The 19,212-nt window shown below is 37.1% G+C and overlaps 2 protein-coding genes across 8 annotated transcripts; one reads left to right on the top strand and one right to left on the bottom strand.

The window, feature by feature from the left end:
* The first annotated feature begins 4 nt into the window (after window positions 1–4).
* LOC140991616 (calnexin homolog) lies at window positions 5–1,162 on the top strand. The gene is made up of 4 exons (XM_073461690.1): window positions 5–325; window positions 425–496; window positions 582–695; window positions 800–1,162. The coding sequence occupies exons 1-4, from the start codon at window positions 5–7 to the stop codon at window positions 944–946; spliced, it is 654 nt and encodes a 217-aa protein (XP_073317791.1). The 3' UTR covers window positions 947–1,162.
* A 1,513-nt stretch (window positions 1,163–2,675) lies between these two features.
* Window positions 2,676–15,043, bottom strand: LOC140991493 (ribonuclease TUDOR 1-like). 7 transcript variants are annotated; one of them, XM_073461463.1, is made up of 18 exons: window positions 14,795–14,917; window positions 14,648–14,730; window positions 13,604–13,758; window positions 13,020–13,100; window positions 12,793–12,906; window positions 12,607–12,711; window positions 12,256–12,462; window positions 11,935–12,150; window positions 11,667–11,774; window positions 6,004–6,174; window positions 5,715–5,912; window positions 5,298–5,645; window positions 4,948–5,178; window positions 4,685–4,870; window positions 4,536–4,613; window positions 4,258–4,452; window positions 3,419–3,796; window positions 2,676–3,207 (listed from the first exon to the last, which is right to left on the bottom strand). In XM_073461463.1, exons 3-18 carry the CDS (start codon window positions 13,742–13,744, stop codon window positions 3,019–3,021), a joined length of 2,946 nt encoding a protein of 981 aa, XP_073317564.1. In that variant the 5' UTR covers window positions 13,745–13,758; window positions 14,648–14,730; window positions 14,795–14,917; the 3' UTR covers window positions 2,676–3,018. The 7 variants fall into 7 exon arrangements, with proteins under 7 accessions (XP_073317564.1, XP_073317565.1, XP_073317566.1 ...); XM_073461464.1 differs by having other exon boundaries at window positions 14,648–14,733; window positions 14,795–14,897; XM_073461465.1 differs by having other exon boundaries at window positions 14,648–14,725; window positions 14,795–14,883.
* Window positions 15,044–19,212: the final 4,169 nt, after the last annotated feature.

Here is a 19,212-nt window from a genome sequence, read left to right as displayed (position 1 = left end):
GCCGATGAAGAGGAATCCTGCTTACAAAGGAAAATGGCAGCCTCCGCTCATTGAGAACCCAAACTACAAGGGTATTTGGAAGGCTCAGCTAATTGGAAACCCAGAGTACTTCGAACTGGACAAACCAAACTTTGATCCAATTGCAGCAATTGGCATTGAGATTTGGACAATGCAAGATGGTATATTGTTTGACAATATTCTGATAGCCTCCGATGAAAAAGTTGCACAATTGTACCGAGAAACAGCATGGAAACCGAAATTTGACATAGAGAAAGAGAAACAAAAGACCGAGGAACCTAGTTCAGATGGGCTTAAGGGGGTCCAGGTAATCATGGAGTCTTGCTATGTTTTCCTACCGTTCTATCATTTTCTTGCTCCTGTATACTGGTTTTAAACTGAGCGTTCTACTGGTAAATTGTTTCAGAAAATTGTGTTTGATTACCTTTACAAAGCTGCAGACCTTCCCTTCTTGGGTGAGCACAAAGTCAAAGTATTGGTAAGTTGCACTATTTCTTGTTTTTTAGTTCCCTCTGGCAGATTTCAGATTTCAGATTTCTAAGACTAGTCTTTTATCTATGCAGGACCTGCTTGAGAAGGCCGAGAAACAACCATACCTCACGATTGGAATTCTCGTCTCCATTGTTGTCATCATCTTCACAGTTTTGTTGAATCTCATCTTTGGTGGAAAGAAGCCTGTGGGTTGAGCCATTACCAATTCGTTTTGCTCAACATCTGCTTTTATTATTTACTAATTACTAATATATTCTTCTATTGTGTATGAATTGATTGTTGAATTTAGGCTAAAGCTAGTGCAGAGGCTGAGAAGAAGACAGGCGCTGCAGAAACTTCGAATGATCAAGGGACCTCGGAGGAGAAGGACGAGCAGAATGATGATGCCTCCGCATCTACTGCTCCTCGGCGAAGGAACAATAGGCGTGACAATTAGGAAGGCTTTGACGATTTCAGTTATCATCCCCCGAAATTAGGGAACCGGAGTAAAAATGCACTGCCATCCATTGCTAGATCACTTGTTTTTTTTCCTTTGTTGGGTTTTGTGTGACAGTGTATAAGAGAACATTTATTGGGATGTGGTGGTGTTTTCATACTTCTACGTGGATTGGCTTTCAAATCGAGGAAATTTTGATGACTAAGTTTTGCTTAATGTTTCTACTCACTCTTGCAAGCTTATTCGAAAAATTCACGAACCCACTAAGCTTTAATCAACAGACTCATCTTGTTGCTGTAAAACTTCAAATATGGAGTTCGAGTTCACTGAGTATAAACAAAAATGCCTTTTAATATATATCAACTTTTGTATTATTTTAAGCGTATGATTCTTGATAAAGCTTTGGTTGTAATTTGTTTGAATTCAACAAAAAGAGCAGGGAGCAAGCAGGAGGCAGCAAGTAGGGATGAGACTAGGGAGAAAATTGATGTTTTTGCTATGTTTTCAAGCTTGACATATCATCTATTCATATAAGCTAATAGCATACATACGAAAGGCCGCCATCACTAAGATGAATCACCAATAGTCAGATATATGAAATGTTTCACAAGATGTAATCGATTTTTGTCTTGACAGATCTGACATTCGACGCACTCAGGCCGTGCTAGTACGCTTGCACAAGTCACTTTTCGAGTTCAAATCAGGTACTTGATTTGCACCCTTTGCACCGACTTCCTTGTACCAACGTAAGTGAGAAAGAGTGTCTTGACCAATCATTCTTATACTTCCATTAAATATAATACAATATAATCTTTTCTATATCATTTTATTTTTTTACGTGGGACAAACCCACAATTCCCCAATTTCCTTTCACACATTTGTGACAAACATTTTATCTAAAATAATAAACTCGATTTCCCCTTCGATTTCCTATTACTTCGGTTTTGATTTTTTTTTTTTGTTTCAATTTAAACCAAAGTTTGAAGGGAAGAATTGTGCAATTTTTCCCATCCAAAGAAAGCACAAACAATTCACTGTTTTCTTAAATCTCTCATTTTCTTTGTAGAATACGATTTGCCACTTTGAGAATCATAGGTTAATGTACATGTGAAATACTCGAGTACAGCTTCGGCCCTTAAGTTGTTAAAAAAATATATATGTAGTCGTAATAGACGTAAAAGAGCCTGTTGAGTTCCAATCACAAGGCCACGTACCTTCGGTATAGACGGGCCCATCCATAGGTAGCATTTAAAAGTTCTAATATTTCCAACGTATTTATTTTAAAAAATGACATCCTTTGAAAAACACATCATGCAACACCTTATAATCACACTATTAAATAAATGGATGCCATTTTTTAAAATAAAATACATTTGAAGAGTTATNATTTGTTGAATGAAATAAAAAGATTATTAGTATAAAATTGATGTTTTTGTAAGATAATTACGTGAAAATAAATTATTTCTATTATTTTGTTTTTTTATCTATAATTTTTAATTTACTAATATTTAAATTTAATTTTTTCTTTCCGTTATCAAATAAATATCCATAATTTACTCGAAATAATTCAAAATAGAGAAAATACAATTATAAAAGATAATAAGATATTTGAGTAAAATATGGATCCTCTATCCTCTAACAAGTGTGGAGATGTAGATGAAATTGAATATCCGATTAGAATGATGATGGATATAATAAATGAGGATGAAGATGTGAAAAGAATATGGAATTGTATCCAAATCCAATCCATTGTCATCCATAAATACGAGAATTAGGACAAAGTATATGGAAGTCTATTCAAATTCGATCTATTGTCATCTCTAATAATAAGCATCTCTGATAATAAGCAGGAGACAAGTTGGAGGTCAAACCTTATTACGAGCCTAAACATTAAAAAATACGAATCAAGAAAACAAAAATCAAACAAAATTCTTCTCAACTACCAACCAATAGTCAGTACCGGTGGACTTAAACTTTAAACTTCTCTATATGACAAGTCATCTGCCTGTGTCAAGATTTAGGTTCATACTCGAGACGCATTAATATCGGTACAGACTGAGAAAAGCAAGTGTTCACCGCTTTCCGGCAGCTTTGCGGGCAGGTGGTGCTGTATCCTCATCGTCGGAAGCAATATCTCCGTACTCCCACATCGCGAGTCTCTTCTCACGTGCTTCTTTCTGGTATTTTTCCAATACATCCAACACCTCTTGTCTGTCCCTGGGTTCCCATCTACGCCTCTTCTCCAACCTAGCAAGTCCCTCCTGAGAAGTTCAGGTATTTGGTCATGAACAGAGTACAACCTAACTAATAAAACTTTTCCTGTTCTAAATAAGATAAGCACGTGAAAAAAAGATTCGCAGCATGAACTTGAAAGAGAACTTAAGAAAATAGATGATCGATCATTCAAAATGTTAGAGCATAAAGATAGGGAGAACTTAAGAAAATGCTTCTAGAAATAGGAGTAAGTCGAACCTGCAGCATGATAGCGTTTATGCTGATCTCAGCTTCTGTGTCGATCAATGTAACCATAAATATAGTCCCAGTTCCTTGTCCTCTCACTTTTCCGCCCGAAGTGTCCCTTTCTTCTATCAGGGCTCTAAATTCCTTTGGAGCACTTAATAGGTGTTCACTCAAACGAACGGCCGCTTCTTGGCCATAGTCGTCCTCCAAGCTAGGAACTTTGACAAATGCCAAGCTGCAAAGCTGAGCGAGGCCTGGGGCAGAGGATACTGATGGATCAAGAGGACGCAAATGACTGTAGGGAACGGTTTCTTGATTTCCATAGTCAATGTAGAACACCTCAAACTTGTCATTGGCAGATTCAACAGCACCTCGAGGAGTGTTCACAATCTTCAAATTTTAAATAATGTGTTAAAAAAATAGAAAAGAAACAGTAACAAATTTATAATTTTCATGGTGAACACGGGGGATATATTTATAACTTCAATCTACTTAAATACCCCAAATAAAAATTTTCAGGTCAACATATGGTCTATTTTACACTAAAGCTTTATAAATTATCAATGAAAACCAGCAAACAATAATAATTACAAATGACGTTCAAACAACAACCAAAACTAGCAAGCAAAATAATTTCAGGTAATATATAATCGTCTTATTATACCATTAAAATATTTACAAGTCAACTTTAGAATCACTGTCCAGTCCAATATATTTCAAGTTCAATAACTTTGATTCAAGTAGTACTATAAAACTTACAGAAAGTACGGGATGAATAATATGAAATTGTGATCATATTCATAAATTATCTTCAACAAATCTAAAGAGCATCCACATGCATGGCATCTTACCATTGCTCGGTTCCAAGAACTATCCGCACTAAATTGAGACAAAACAATGTCCCCCCTTTTAGGATTGAAGGCCCCAATTAAAGGAACATCATGAAGGTTTAGAGAAGCAAGCTGCTTCTGTATTGCAGCCACCTTCTGATCAGAAACGGACTGGACATAGAATTTACCACCTCCCAGGACTTCGGTAACCACAACCTAAGAAAGAACATGTTGTCTAAAAGATTACCATTAGAAACAAAAGACAACATCAAAGGTGAGCATTTGTAAGGCCCAGATACCTTGATCTCTTCTTTCTGCCTTCTTTCGACAGCTGAACCATTAGAAACTTCCTCTCCCTCTACATAATTTTCCCATATCTGCAATTGAAAATATTATTAGGAAAAAAAGGTGTGAACAAGGAACGTAAGTTAAACCCTATAGTACTCGCCTTCAACTTCTTTTGTTTTGCTGACTGCTCAGCCTGAGCCAGAAGGTGAGCATCCTGGATCCTATCACTGCCAAAAGATTGAAGCTTTGCCAGGCCAGCTTCCAGAAGCGGTATTGACATATTGGTTCTGGACTCCCATAGGGTTCCCAAGAAAGTTCCAGTTTTATCAACAGTTTCTACTTCAATCTAGTGCAAGAGAATATAAAATACGGTAAGGTGTGAAAGCAAAATCCTGGAATCTAATGAGAAAAGGACAATGTTACCTCCACATCCCTCTGCATTATTCTCCTCCTCATAAATGAAATAGCTTCCTCAGAATAAGACTCTCCACGACCAGGACATCTAACCCCAGATAATGAGAAAGCAATGCTGCAGGTTGCTTTGGGAATATCGATTTTAAATCGATGGCCACTGAGCACATATTCAACAACAGCAGTTATCCTCCCACTGCGTTGCAAAGATGGCAAGAAGTCTTTTGCTTTCTTGGCAGAAGCCTGAGAGAATTTCAAACACAGGACAGAAAGCACTTGTTTCAGTAATTTAATTAATATAAACACAACAAAATTATTTAACACAAAATAGTATCAGCAACTCAATATGGCAAAATACTAACCGTTAGCAGGTCAGTTATGTGCCTCACGGGAGGCTCTTTGGCAGAATGCATACCCTTCTTCCCAGAAATTGCACGAGATTCGGCAGAAAGAAGGGCATCATAATGATTAGATCTCTCCTCAAAATCACGGTGCCTGACAACTGTGGCAAAACCACGAGCCACTAATAGCTCAGCAATATTTGTCCCAGCCTGTTGACTGCTTGTTCCAGATGCGGCCTCAATCCCATCTTTGGATGGAAGGAAAACAGATCCAAAATCCACAACTCTTGTTTCAGCTGCTCCGGATGAAGCAGCAGCAGTCCCATCTACCAAACTAACCTTCCTAGAATACTCCATCGAAATATGCACCTAAAGAGAGCCAATATTATAATACAAATATGGCACATAAAATAATGCATCAAATGTCAAAAACCATACTTGACGGCCAATTAAGCGTGTTCTCAGAAATTCCTTAGCATCACGAGCATAGGGATCAGGTTTTTGATCTTTCCGAGGATTGCCCATTTTAGGACCCCTTATGCTTGAGAGATTGACTCGTCGCTCAGCAGATGGATCTCCAAATGACAATGAGTCATCAGCAACAATGATACAATCCCCACTTACAACTTCTATAACCTGCATAAGATCAAAACTAAGTTTCTGTGAAAAAAGGGCAGAAACAAAAAAAAAAGAGAGGTGAATGGTGTCAACACCTGGAGTGACTTACTTTTCCTGTAAAGTTTTGGTCATTAATGGCCTTCGAGTTCGACACAGGGGGAACATAGTTAGTCCACATTCTTAACCGAGACTTCTTTGCCTGAAGCTCAGCATTCTTCAATCTCCTTCTAGCATCATCTTCCAATAAGCTTGCGCTCCATTCCACATATTTAGCTAAACCCTGAAACATCATAACAGGAAATTCTGAGGAATAAGTCTTCAGAGCGAAATAGATCAAAACACTAACTGTTGCAGATTGAATATCAGAGAATGTTCATAGTGCAAGTGGGAATTTAGACTGTGTCAAGTGACCACACATACTCCATTCTGATTCACCATATTTATGACGAGAACAGCAATCTGACACCAGATTATCATTACAAGCAGAATGCAATCTTGTGCACCCCAATCAACTTTTTTATAGTTTCATTTCCAGTTACTGTCTCAATCGGGGATCAATTTGGTACATGTTAGAATTCCTATTATTTCCTAGTAAGATTTGTATTTAGGATTTTATTTTATTTATTCTATAATAGGAAAATGTGCTAAATCCGGATTTAGCACATTTTCCTATTGTGAATTTTGTGAATTTGGCTGAATAATATTTTTATTCCTTACACTTGGTATTTATACAAGAATTACCAAATCTCCTATTAAAATAAAATATTCTATCAAATCTCCTATTAAAATAAAATATCTCCTATTAAAATAAAATATTCTGTTTCTATTAGGCTTAGAATCCGGAATCAGTTGTCAATAACTAATTCCGGATTTAACACATTTTCCTATTATAGAATAAATAAAATAAAATCCTAAATACAAATCTTACTAGGAAATAATAGGAATTCTAACACTCCCCCTCAAGTTGATGCATAGATGTCGATCATGCGAATCTTGGATTTAAAAGAGTCAAACTGAGGTCGATGAAGATTTTTCGTAAGAATGTCAGCAAGTTGACCATCGGACGGGACGTACGGAATGCAAATTTCCCCGGTGTCAATCTTGTCTTTGATAAAATGACGGTCAATCTCGATATGTTTAGTCCGGTCATGTTGAACTGGATTATGAGCAATGCTGATAGCAGCCTTATTATCACAGAATAACCGGAGAGGAGTAGTGAAGGACATATGCAGCTCCCGAAGTAGAATCTGTAGCCACAATAGTTCACACACACCGTTAGCCATAGCTCGATATTCTGCCTCCGCGCTACTTCGGGCAACAACAGATTGTTTCTTGCTCTTCCAGGTGACCAAATTTCCCCAAACAAAAGTGCAGTAACCCGACGTGGAGCGGCGATCATGAACCGAACCTGCCCAGTCCGCATCAGTATAGGCCGACACATTCCGAGAGGAATTCTTGCGAAAAAGAAGGCCCGAACCCGGAGTACCCTTAAGGTAATGGAGAATACGAAAAACAGCCTGAAGATGGTGTGCATAAGGGTCATGCATGAATTGACTGACTACATTCACAGCGTGAGCAATATCGGGGCGAGTATGTGCAAGGTAAATGAGGCGGCCTACCAAATGTTGGTACCGAGACTTGTCAACGGGAACAGCGTTAGGAACGTCGCACAATTTCTCATTAGGATCCATTGGAACAGTAACAGGTTTGCAATGTAGGAGACCTGTGTCGCGAAGTAAGTCGAGAACATACTTGGTTTGGGACAGAGCAATCCCTTCAGATGAGCGTGCGACCTCCATCCCCAAAAAATAACGTAGGGGTCCCAAGTCCTTCATAACAAAGGTAGAACTGAGAATTCCTTTAAGCCTTGCTAACTCCGGAAGATCACTGCCGGTAAGAACAATATCATCGACATACACAATCAAAATCGAAACAAGACCCTGAGAAGAGTGCTTAAAAAACAGGGTGTGGTCCGATTGAGCCTGAGAATAACCGTGGGTAGTGATGATTGATGTAAACTTCCCGAACCAAGCCCGGGGAGACTGCTTAAGGCCATAAATAGCCTTACGAAGGCGACAAACGTGACCCGGAGGAGAGTCTGCAAGGAAGCCCGGAGGGAGCTTCATGTAAACTTCTTCTTCAAGCTCACCATTTAGGAAAACATTCTTGACATCAAGCTGATAAAGGGGCCAATCAAGGTTAACGGCAAGTGAGAGTAGAACACGGACAGTATTAAGCTTAGCCACCGGGGCAAAGGTCTCCTCATAATCCACCCCATAAGTTTGGGTATAACCTTTGGCAACTAACCGAGCCTTGAAGCGCTCTATTGAACCGTCAGAATTATACTTGATTGTAACTATCCAGCGGCAGCCAACCGCACGCTTCCCCGCGGGTAACACGCCCACCTCCCACGAATTATTAGTAGGCAAGGCATCCATCTCCGACATAACAGCCTCCTTCCATTTCGGATCCTCCATGGCCTCATCAATAGAGGTAGGGACACGGGTAGTCTGTATAGCAGAGGCAAAGGCTCAATAGGAAGTGGAAAGGTTAGCAAAAGAAATAAAATTATTCATGGGATATAAAGGTGTCCTGGTACAAGCCCGCGTCGGTTTTCGCAGAGCAATCGGAACATCCAAATCAGTAAAGACCGGGGTAGGTAAGGGAAAAGATGTATTACTTGGATCGTCGGTCGAAGTGGAATCAGGCAATGGTAGAGGAGTGGCATGACCTGAAGTAACGGCAGGAGGGCGGCGCCGGGAATAGACCTGAAGAACCGGGGCCTGGTCAGAGGGCAGGGTAGACACCGAAGAAGGTTGAGTTATGAAGGGAGTGGGTAATGGTATGGGAATAGGGTCGGGAAGGTCACACTCCCTCTGGGATGTAACCGAGTCGTAGTAAGGAATGTTTTCAAAGAACGAAACATCAATGCTAACAAAAGATTTGTTAGTGATGGGATTATAACATCTATAGCCCTTTTGCGTAGGAGCATAACCAAAAAAAATGCATTTTACGGCTCTTGGATCGAACTTGGAGCGAGTGTGGGATGTATTATGGACAAAGGCAGTACAACTGAAAACTTTAGGGTCGACGGAGGTAAAAGTGCGGTTCTGCGGGAAGTAGGAGTGAAACAATGTAAAAGGAGTTTTAAAGCGAAGGACTTTGGATGGTAGCCGATTAATCAAATAGGCAGCGGTTAACACGGAATAGTTCCAAAAACGAGTAGGAACTTTATATTGGAACATGAGGGAGCGGGCAATCTCAAGTAAATGGCGATTTTTTCTCTCTGCTACACCATTTTGTTGGGGGGTGTCGGTACAAGAGCTTTGATGAAGAATTCCGTAAGAGATAAGGTATTCTCCCAGGATGGAATTAAAGTATTCACGACCGTTATCAGTCCGCAGGACTTGAATATCGTTATGAAATTGAGTTTTGACAAAGGAGTGAAAATTTTTAAATGTGAGGGCTGCCTCAGATTTATCTTTAAGAATAAATACCCAGCAAAATCGAGTATGATCATCAATTAATGTTAAAAACCATCTTTTATTGGTATAACTCGGGACCCGAGATGGACCCCATAAATCACTGTGTATAAGGGAAAATGGAGCAGAAGGTGTATATGGATGTGGTGGATAGTGAACACGGTGGTGCTTTGCTAATTGACAGATATCACATTGAAAAGAAGACGGATTTTTATTTGTAAACAAAGAAGGGTACAAATGTTTTAAATAATGAAAACTCGGATGACCTAATCGGAAATGTAAAAGCTTAATTGGACAAACATTAGAAAAAGAAAAGAGGCCTAAGTGTAAAGGTCGATCGTTAATGGGACCAGTGTCGTCTTCGTGGTGAAAGATGTAGAGGTCATTCACTCGTCTAGCATTGCCAATCATCCTCCCCGAACGACGGTCCTGAAAAAAACAAACATCAGGGGAAAAGTGTAAGGAGCAATCTAGATCAGTGGTTAATTTACTGACGGATAGTAAATTGCAATGTAAATTAGGGACATGTAAAACAGAGGTAAGGGTTAAGGTGGGTGAGATAGTAATGGAGCCTTTGCCAGCAATGGAAGAAAATGAGCCATCCGCAACCTTGACTTTATCACGACCCGAACAGGGAGTGTAAGAAGAAAACAACTCGGAACATCCTGTCATGTGATCGGTGGCACCGGAGTCTATAAACCATGGCCGATGGTGTAAGAACGAAGCTAGAGCTCGAGGGATGTTACCTTGACGAACATGGGAAGTCGATGAGGAAGCGAGAGTAGGCTTGAGGAGACTCAGCAATTGATGAATTTGATCAGCGGAAAAAGTCGTAGGGGCAGGGGTAGAAGACCGTGGAGAGGTTGTAGTAGCCACAGCGACACCTTTTCCAGTAGTCTTTGAGCTCGATGGTAACTTTGGGGGCTTGCCATGTAGGGCCCAACACTTCTCCCGAGTGTGCCACGGTTTATGACAGTAATCACACTCAAAATAGTCAGATTTGCCTGATTTCCGGGAGTCATTGGTTCGAACTTTGGCTGGGGCAGGGGCCTGGGTAGCCATGGCAGAAGGCTCGAAAGAGGCGACGTCGGGGCCAGGCATGACCGTACGGCGGCTTTCTTCACGACGAACCGCGGAGAAGACCTCCCGCGGAGTCGGGATAGGATCCCGGCCAAGTATCCGACCACGAACCTCATCGAGATCCCTATTAAGGCCAGCAAGGAATTGGAACACACGGTCTTTCTCGATCAATTTGAGGAACCGAGCATGATCCGCAGAGCACTTCCATTCAAAGTCATAGTACAGTTCGCATTCCATCCACAAGGCCATGAGATCGTTGAAATATTGGGTGACAGATTTGGATCCTTGCTTAGCATCCCGTATCTTAGTAGTCACCTCATAGAGTTGAGCCGAGTTCCCAACATTTGAATACGTATCCTTGACAGCGTCCCACAAAGCTCGTGCTGAAGGTAGAAACAAATAGGAGCGACCAATAGAGGGCTCCATGGAATTGATCAACCACGACATAACCATGGAATTCTCAATCTCCCACGCATTGTAGGACGGGTCGGTTTTGGTAGGTTCAGTCGTGGTACCATTGAGGTGGCCAATTTTTCCTCGTCCTTTGATGAACAAGGTGACCGATTGGGACAACTGCAGAAAGTTGGTACCATTAAGCTTATGGGTAGTGAAAAAAAAATTGGTGGAAATTTCATTCTGGTTAAGATTGGTGGAAGAGTGGCCTCCACCAGTTGGTTTTGTGGTAGATTCGCCATCAATCGAAGTGCTCGGGGAAGATTAATCAGTCATATAGCTTCCAAAAAGGAATTAATCGGAAAAAAAATGTCGTAGGGTTAAAGTATCGGATCGATTATAGCTCTGATACCATGTGAATTTTGTGAATTTGGCTGAATAATATTTTTATTCCTTACACTTGGTATTTATACAAGAATTACCAAATCTCCTATTAAAATAAAATATCTCCTATTAAGATAAAATATTCTGTTTCTATTAGGCTTAGAATCCGAAATCAGTTGTCAATAACTAATTCCGGATTTAGCACATTTTCCTATTATAGAATAAATAAAATAAAATCCTAAATACAAATCTTACTAGGAAATAATAGGAATTCTAACAGTACAAATATCTTTCAACGACTAGCTTAAAAAATAGACTAAAGAGTAAGCTCGAATATTATATCGATCCACTGGTTCAAACTCTTGTTTCAGGCATCATAATCTAATCCAATACATCGCTTTTTCGAAAAGGGGTAATAAGTTTTTCATCTTACTTTTTCAACAAGCTCCAATGCCAAGTCTTTGGCTGATTCACCACCAGGATAATATACCGAACCAGTTAAATTGCTAAATTTGTCAACACCCTCTAATACAACCCTGACCTGTAACAACAATATGACAAATACATGATAGTTACATTTTTTTTAATAGATTAAACTGAATAATCTCAATGATACCTAAGCAATACTCACATCACATGATAGTTACATTTTTTTAATAGATTAAACTGAAAAATCTCAATGATACCTAAGCAATACTCACATCTCTATGCAATACACGACTCTCAGTAAAATGCTTTGCTTCTCTACCAAAGGGATCTGGAGGAACTTCAACCATGGATGCTGAAGAGGCAACAATTCTCCTCGCAGATGTTAATGGGGCAGGGGATTCTGCCACTGAACCTCCATTTTGTTCAATCGAGGCTGTGTCAGTTACAATGGCAGTTTCTGATGGAGCCCTCCTACCTGCAGATGGTGCCTGATTGAAAATTGCACTTGGGAGAATCAACATCTGGAAACTAAGAATGGAAAAAAGATGGACTGAAAATTTGATCTTGTATGACAGTTCAGTCAGGTTCAATACCTGAATCCCAGCAACAAACACTTGGACATACTGATATTCTGGAAGCAAATGTACACGAAGTGTGCTTCCATCACGGACGTGGTCCACAATAGCCTCCAAAGGACTACCTCTATTCGCAGCCAAGAGAGCCACAGCATCAAAACTGCCAGGATCGCTCATGGCTGATGGCGGCAAGTTCCTAATGGAAGCCTCAGCAGCACCCGGTACCTAAATGCAGAAATGAGGCCAAAACATTTTATAACAAAATCAGAAACAACCTGAAGAAGCAGCATCAAATTTCATCCACGTAAAAAAGGTAATTCAATGTAAGCATTCAATAAACTAATCTTCAAACAGAAAATTAAGACATACCCTGCTCCAGCGACCCACACCTTGCTGTTTGGCTTGGTCTTCGAGCCGAAGCAACTCTGTTAAATAAGGACTGGCTTCTCCTTTCTGTTGACCTACATCTTTAACCTGCAAAGGAAACAAATAACATAACACAAGGCTTAAACCAAAGAGAAAGCTAGAAAATTGAGGAAAAAGAAAAAGAAAAACCTTTGCCCAGCCTGCAGCGACGACGACTAAAGCCACATTTTTGTCTCCAAGAACAACGGTGCCAAACTCCCGGTTTATGGATGAAACAGTGTAATCCACTTTGAAAGTGACTTCCTGTCCGGCATAAAGACCAAATAAATGTGGGTCATCTCTTTCCAAGAGACTATGAAATTAGGTCCAAATGATTAGTACTTCTTCAAACACACAAAAATTAAAGTATATCGTACCTTTCCAATACTAAGCTTCCTCAGAAATTCTCTGCTGTCCCATGCAAAAGGCTCGTCGATACCACCTCTGTGTGGTGCGCCCTATAAACAGAAAATAGAACTGATGGTCCAATAAAAGCGTAAAATAGAAGCTCATTCAAATGTACAACCCAGATTAAACTACAGACACAAGTCGCAAAACCAAAAATCCAAAGATAGCTACAAATATGAAACCCTCTTAATACGAATTGCAAGAGAGAGTCCATACTCCATACAACCATGAGGTGAACTTATTGTCTAAATTTACTGGCTCACTAATATAACCAAGTTGCACCGGTTCACAAATAGCGAGTGGAGTTCATCTCTAATTTATGGATCCACTAAGCCGAGACAACAGGGCACACAATTTTATTATTCATAAACAAATGTTCATGCATGGATGTCAAAAGAACCAACAGATTTTCTTTCTTAATCCCCTAAAAGGACAAATGGAGAAATATAGAACCTTGATCACAAGCATTAAAATCTGATAGCCAGGTTGGCAGGAAATATGATTTTCTCCGACCAAGAGTAAATATGAAGATTTCCGTATAATCTGAACGTACCAACTTTGGAGCCATTAACGATGACAAAGTGATACTCTTTTCTTGGGGAATTTCAGCCTTGGAGTTTCCCATTATTACCAAGCTGTCTCCAGACGGAGCAGCTTTAACTCTTCCCCTCAACCATCCAGTTGCCGACGCCATTTCAGCAACGAATTCTGCAACAACACAACCATTAACCAAAGGTGAGGACCAAAATCATTATATAGCCGACAACAAAACCAAATCATACACAATTCAGAACACGAGATGAATAAAAAAATGACTTTCACCGTGCTATCAGCACAATTAAAACTTTATCTTTTCCACTTCTCAGAAATTTAAGCACAAAGAATTTCAACAGTAGCATCTTTAATTGCTAAAACCATCTAAATAGTCCCTTCCAACTCTAAGCAAACAATCTAAGATTCACAATCGCGTACAACCAGACATTTAACCGTTACGCTAAAAAAAATGGGAAATAGATCAAACCTTCATTATTAAACAAATCCAAATGTAATAGTTTCATAAAAATCGTATCTTTGGCCGAGTTAACGGCTAAAAACCATATCTTTGGCTGAGTTATCGGCTAAAAGAAGAATTTTGATCAACTTTCCTAAAAAATGTCCTAAAAAATAGAATAAATTTATAGGTTCTTTTTTGAACAAGCTATCCATCTGCATAAGAAAAACACAGAAAAAGGTGCCGTTCTACACAAGATACATAAAAATCACCAAATTCTTCAGGCTGACTCAAAGCTGATCTATTTTACCAAAAGAAATCATATAGCTATCAGTTTACAAAGACTCGAAGGCGACCGTTTTCAAGCACACAAATATTCAATTCAATTTAACAAAAAAACACAAAAAACAAAAATCTAAAAGCACATGCAGTTATATATCCACACAAATTCACATCGAAAGGCAGAGATCTGACACTCAAACACCAACGATCAACACAAACTACACACCAAACATAAAAAAAGATCACCAATCTCGCTCAATTAACTCAATCTAATTACATGCAAATCATAAACAGGTCAAGGAAACAGAAATCTGGAGAATTCACCCAAAAAAGCCGAAAATTCGATGCTGGCCGAGGCTCAGGGAGAATGGTTGATGCACAGAAGATCGAACCGCTCCAATGCTGTTCTGCTACAACGAATGCATCAAAATCCAATCAATACTTCAAATCAAATTTCCAAAAAAAAAATACCTTTTTTCGATGCTTTATCGGGAAAGGAACGAAAATTGAGATGCCGTGTCCGTGAGAGAAAGCTCCGATTGTGGACGGCGGATCGGAAAATACAGAGAAAATCGACGTGAACGGCATTTATAGCTGAAATCGAGGACAGCAGCAAGAACTGAAAATAACCTCTTTTTAGTATAAATTTACTTGATTGCCACATCCGTATATTGAATTTTCTTTTCCCGCCTCTAAAATCTTTGGATAATCTTCAACTCCTCCATGAATCTTTCTAACTAGTAATGTATATTACTAACAATAAAATTAAAGATGAACTTTTTAATTTAGAGTAAATTTCTTGTGAGACGGTCTCACGAATTTTTATCTGAGACGGATCAATCTTACCGATATTCACAATAAAAAGTAATACTCTTAGCATAAAAAGTAATATTTTTTCGTGAATGACCTAAATAAGAGATTCGACTCACGAAATTGATACGTGAGACCGTCTCACAAAAGTTTTTGTGTTTAATTTATATATAATTATTTACATATGATATCTTTATTTTTTCCGAAAATTTTTCGAGACCTGAGTAAAGTATTATTGTTAACAATCAAATAATTGATAAAATCTTTAATTCATATATTAATTATTTACATATAAAATCTTTACTTTCTCCATTAAATTTTTAATTTGAGTGAAATAATATTGTTAACAATCAAATAATATTTTAACTATTTACATATAAAATATCTACCTTCTCCATGAATTTTTCGACTTGAGTGGAGCAATATTGTTGATAATCAAATAATAGATGAAATTTTAAATTCATATTTTTATTATTTACATATAAAATCTTTACATCCTCTATTAATTTTTTGATTTGAGAGACATAACATTGTTAACAATCGAATAATAAATGAAATCTTAAATTCATATATTAATTATTTACATATATTTTAATTATTTACACAAAGTAGAATAAATTTCAAATGACTCCATTATTGAGTGAACTTGAAATTCATCATAATTAATACGAAACATAATATAACCATGTAAATGATAATTTAAAGTTTATCTTCTTTCTTTAAAACTACATAAATATATTTAATTACATCAATCAAAATACAACCTAATTACGTCAAATTTTCCCCAAATTTATTTTATATTATTGCAAAAATAATTCCGATAAATATAATGAATATGATTTTAAAATGTTTATTTTTAATTTCAAAACCTGGAACTGTACTTTGATGAGAGAGATAGGAGATTCATTTAGGTGGCGGGGTGGTGACGACTCGGGAATGCTAGGTCAGCAAACGGGCCAATGAGGAACCGATACGTGGCGTTGGTTGTTGTTTTGCCTTGTCAGCACGTGTTTCCTATGTGCCGGTGGATATGTTAGGTATTTCCATCGATAAGATTTATATTGAAAATCAATTTGTTAAATGTGAAGGGTATTAAGTATTATTGTCAATAAGAAAATGATTATATCAAGATACCAAGTTCGTTTTAGATGATAAAAAAAAAACTAGTGTCGTTTGGTATACGTTATGTGCTTATAAAGGTGAAATAATAATCAAAATATGATAATTTTTGCTATTTTTAATTATGTGACACCGAGATGGCTAAATTATTTATTTTAATGTTCTCGTACTTCAGAATATAGTTTATATATGGACAAAAATTTGTGTGAGACGAACTCACGGGTCGTATTTTGCGAGACGAATATCTTATTTGGGTCATCCATGAAAAAGTATTACTTTTTATCTTAAGAGTATTACTTTTTATTCTAAATATCAGTAGGATTGACTCATCTCACAGATAAAGATGGGTCAGACTATTCTATTCATATATATGTATATATTTCAATGTGGTATAAAATGTTTTCGAGTCGCAGTGGAAATATACTGATTTTAGAAAAAGCAAACAGTTGAATGTGCAAAAAGGAGATTAGATTTTAGCCTAAACTGGGAAACACACTTTTTACCTCGTGTTCTGTCCTTTTATCATTTTAAGGAAAATCAAATCATTATAATTCCATCAATTACTATAAATATGTAGACATTACTTCAAAAAATGAAAAATAAATATCTTCTCCAAAATTCTCAAGATTTATGCGGTATATATATATTTTTATATATATATATATATATACACACATAATTTATCACATAATTGCGGTTATAATAACATGATTATATCTTAATTGAGTAATTAGAAAAATTTATTTTATTAGATTTTGAAAGACACGGATAAAGTGATTTGGATTATTCAAATCCAATACTTTAATATATAATTTGGATTATTGTATCCAACGTTTTAGTTTTTTTTTTTTAAATTTATTAGGTTCTATAAAACATTTAGATTGCATTTGAAAAGATAGAATTTGAAATCTATGAATTTTGATTATAATTTTATTGTTAATAATGAAACGATAAATGAAATCTTAAATTCATGTATTACTTATTTACATATTGCTTACAAAAAATAGAATGAATTTAAATATAAGTTATCTTAATAACATAAAACAATATATAATTATGCGAATGATAGATTTAAAGTTTATGATCTTATTTGGAAACACATGACCAGTCAGCATTTCCAATAAATGCATCAACTTTGAAACTGTCTCTGACTTCACGTGTTAGTTTTCCTCTTGAGCAGTTGAGCCTGCTAACAGAAACTCATTGTCTCAGAATCCAGGACCGATAAAAAAGAAAAATAGTTTCAAGTGATCAGGTGGCATATTTGGACATAATCCACTGCAGGTACGACTCTGGCCCGAAATCTCGTACTTTTTGCTGTTCTGATCATAGGGCCATTGATCTTGAGCTTCATAATCATCATCATGTGCAATGTGTTGTCACTCATCGAATTGAAGTGGGACAACATATCAACATCCATCGTGAAATTTAAGATCTCTTGAGTAGAGTCAACAATGTAATTCAGTTTGAACAGAACCATTCTGACACCTTTTAACTGGAGCTTCTGAACAACCTATAGATTTTATTATCGTAAGTTCAATGTTGTTAATGAACGAAAAATGGATGGAAACGAAATACATGATTATCTTAGGTTGACTTACATCCATCTCTGCATTATCGAGGTATCCAACAGTTAGATTGGTTGAATCAACCAAAAATGGATCAGCTATAGGAATGTCTCTAGATGAAGATCATCCGAATCGTTGACATGTAAGAAAAATTACTCATGTCAAAAAAAGAATAAACGTGTAGAAAATGACGACAACCATAAGTCTGTATTTTTTGACAAACGGTACATACGCCGCCTTAACTTTAGAAAATTAAGACACACATGTGTCTCTTCTTTTGACTCTCGAGTTCCCGATCAACTCATTGATGGTATGTGAAATGCTTATTTGATTGAGGTCCTAAGCACACACCTCATAAGAACAAAAATACATCATCCACGGAAAGTTGGAGTGCTGAGACTTCAATCAGAGAAAAACAAAATACTTACAAATTATTCGATGGTCGGAGGTAACGCTCGATCCGCTTTCGCATATTGTTTATCATATTCATATATATGTAGAAACATGACTTTGGTGAAAAACTATAACATTTGGTATCAGAGTCGTGATACCTCTGCCTTGAAAATATTTGTTTTCATTTTCTGAAAATCGGATATCATGAAATTTTAAAAAAATTATTTATGGAAGTTTTGCGTAATAAACTTGAAATTTGAAGGCCAGACATAATAATATTAAGAAATTTACCTGAGAATTTCTTCTGAATATAACTAATAGGAAAACTTGTTCTCGATTGCACCTTGAAGTTCTTCCTTAAATCTTGAAATTAAATAAAGTTTATGAATATGAAATGAAATAAGCAATTTTTTTAGAGCAAAATATTCAGAAGTTGTAAAAAAAATGATTGTAAATTTGAAGATGTATTGAAAGTCTCGCATTCAATAATTCTAATGCAATCACGTTCATGTGATGTGTTGAATTATTAAAATTGGAAACCCACAAAATTGAAGACAATTGTCGGTACATAAATTAAATTTTTATTTTTTTTATTATTTTTTTTAAAAAAATAATAATAAATAAATATATTTAAAAAAATATGCCCTCAAGATAAATATAGTTAAATACTATACATAATAAGGCACCTTCAACCATTGAGAAACACTGTCATAAACATTGATATCATGAAGGTTGAGATACCAGTTTAAAACATGAACGAATCATCAACAATAGCCTATGCATCGAGAAGAATTTCTGCTGGTTTCATCATAAATATGGCCGATCCACAATCCTGCGAAGGGCTAAAGCTCCATTTTCTTCTTTTTGCTCCTTTTTCTGTTTAGAATACAAAATGAGCTCTACAACCTCAGGGGTGCTACAAGGATTTAATAAAAGTTTAAAGGCATGCAATTGCATTTTGAATTTGGCTGTGAATGAACAAGGAAAACGGAAAGAAAA

Source organism: Primulina huaijiensis, chromosome 13, assembly GCF_012295235.1.
Source record: "Primulina huaijiensis isolate GDHJ02 chromosome 13, ASM1229523v2, whole genome shotgun sequence".
NCBI lineage: Eukaryota > Viridiplantae > Streptophyta > Magnoliopsida > Lamiales > Gesneriaceae > Primulina > Primulina huaijiensis.
The sequence above is the reverse complement of the archived record's forward strand: the minus strand, read 5'-3'. Positions and strand labels throughout refer to the sequence as shown.

Excerpts from the sequence above, each read along its gene's own strand:
- LOC140991616 (XM_073461690.1), top strand. The coding sequence starts at position 5 with ATGAAGAGGAATCCTGCTTACAAAGGAAAATGGCAGCCTCCGCTCATT. Across the intron at positions 326-424 it reads ATGGGCTTAAGGGGGTCCAG|AAAATTGTGTTTGATTACCT; the intron begins GTAATCATGGAG and ends AAATTGTTTCAG. Across the intron at positions 497-581 it reads AGCACAAAGTCAAAGTATTG|GACCTGCTTGAGAAGGCCGA; the intron begins GTAAGTTGCACT and ends TTATCTATGCAG.
- LOC140991493 (XM_073461460.1), bottom strand. The coding sequence starts at position 14,987 with ATGTGGCAATCAAGTAAATTTATACTAAAAAGAGGTTATTTTCAGTTC. Across the intron at positions 12,151-12,255 it reads TGTTTGTTGCTGGGATTCAG|GCACCATCTGCAGGTAGGAG; the intron begins GTATTGAACCTG and ends ATTTTCAATCAG. Across the intron at positions 5,913-6,003 it reads ACCAAAACTTTACAGGAAAA|GTTATAGAAGTTGTAAGTGG; the intron begins GTAAGTCACTCC and ends GATCTTATGCAG.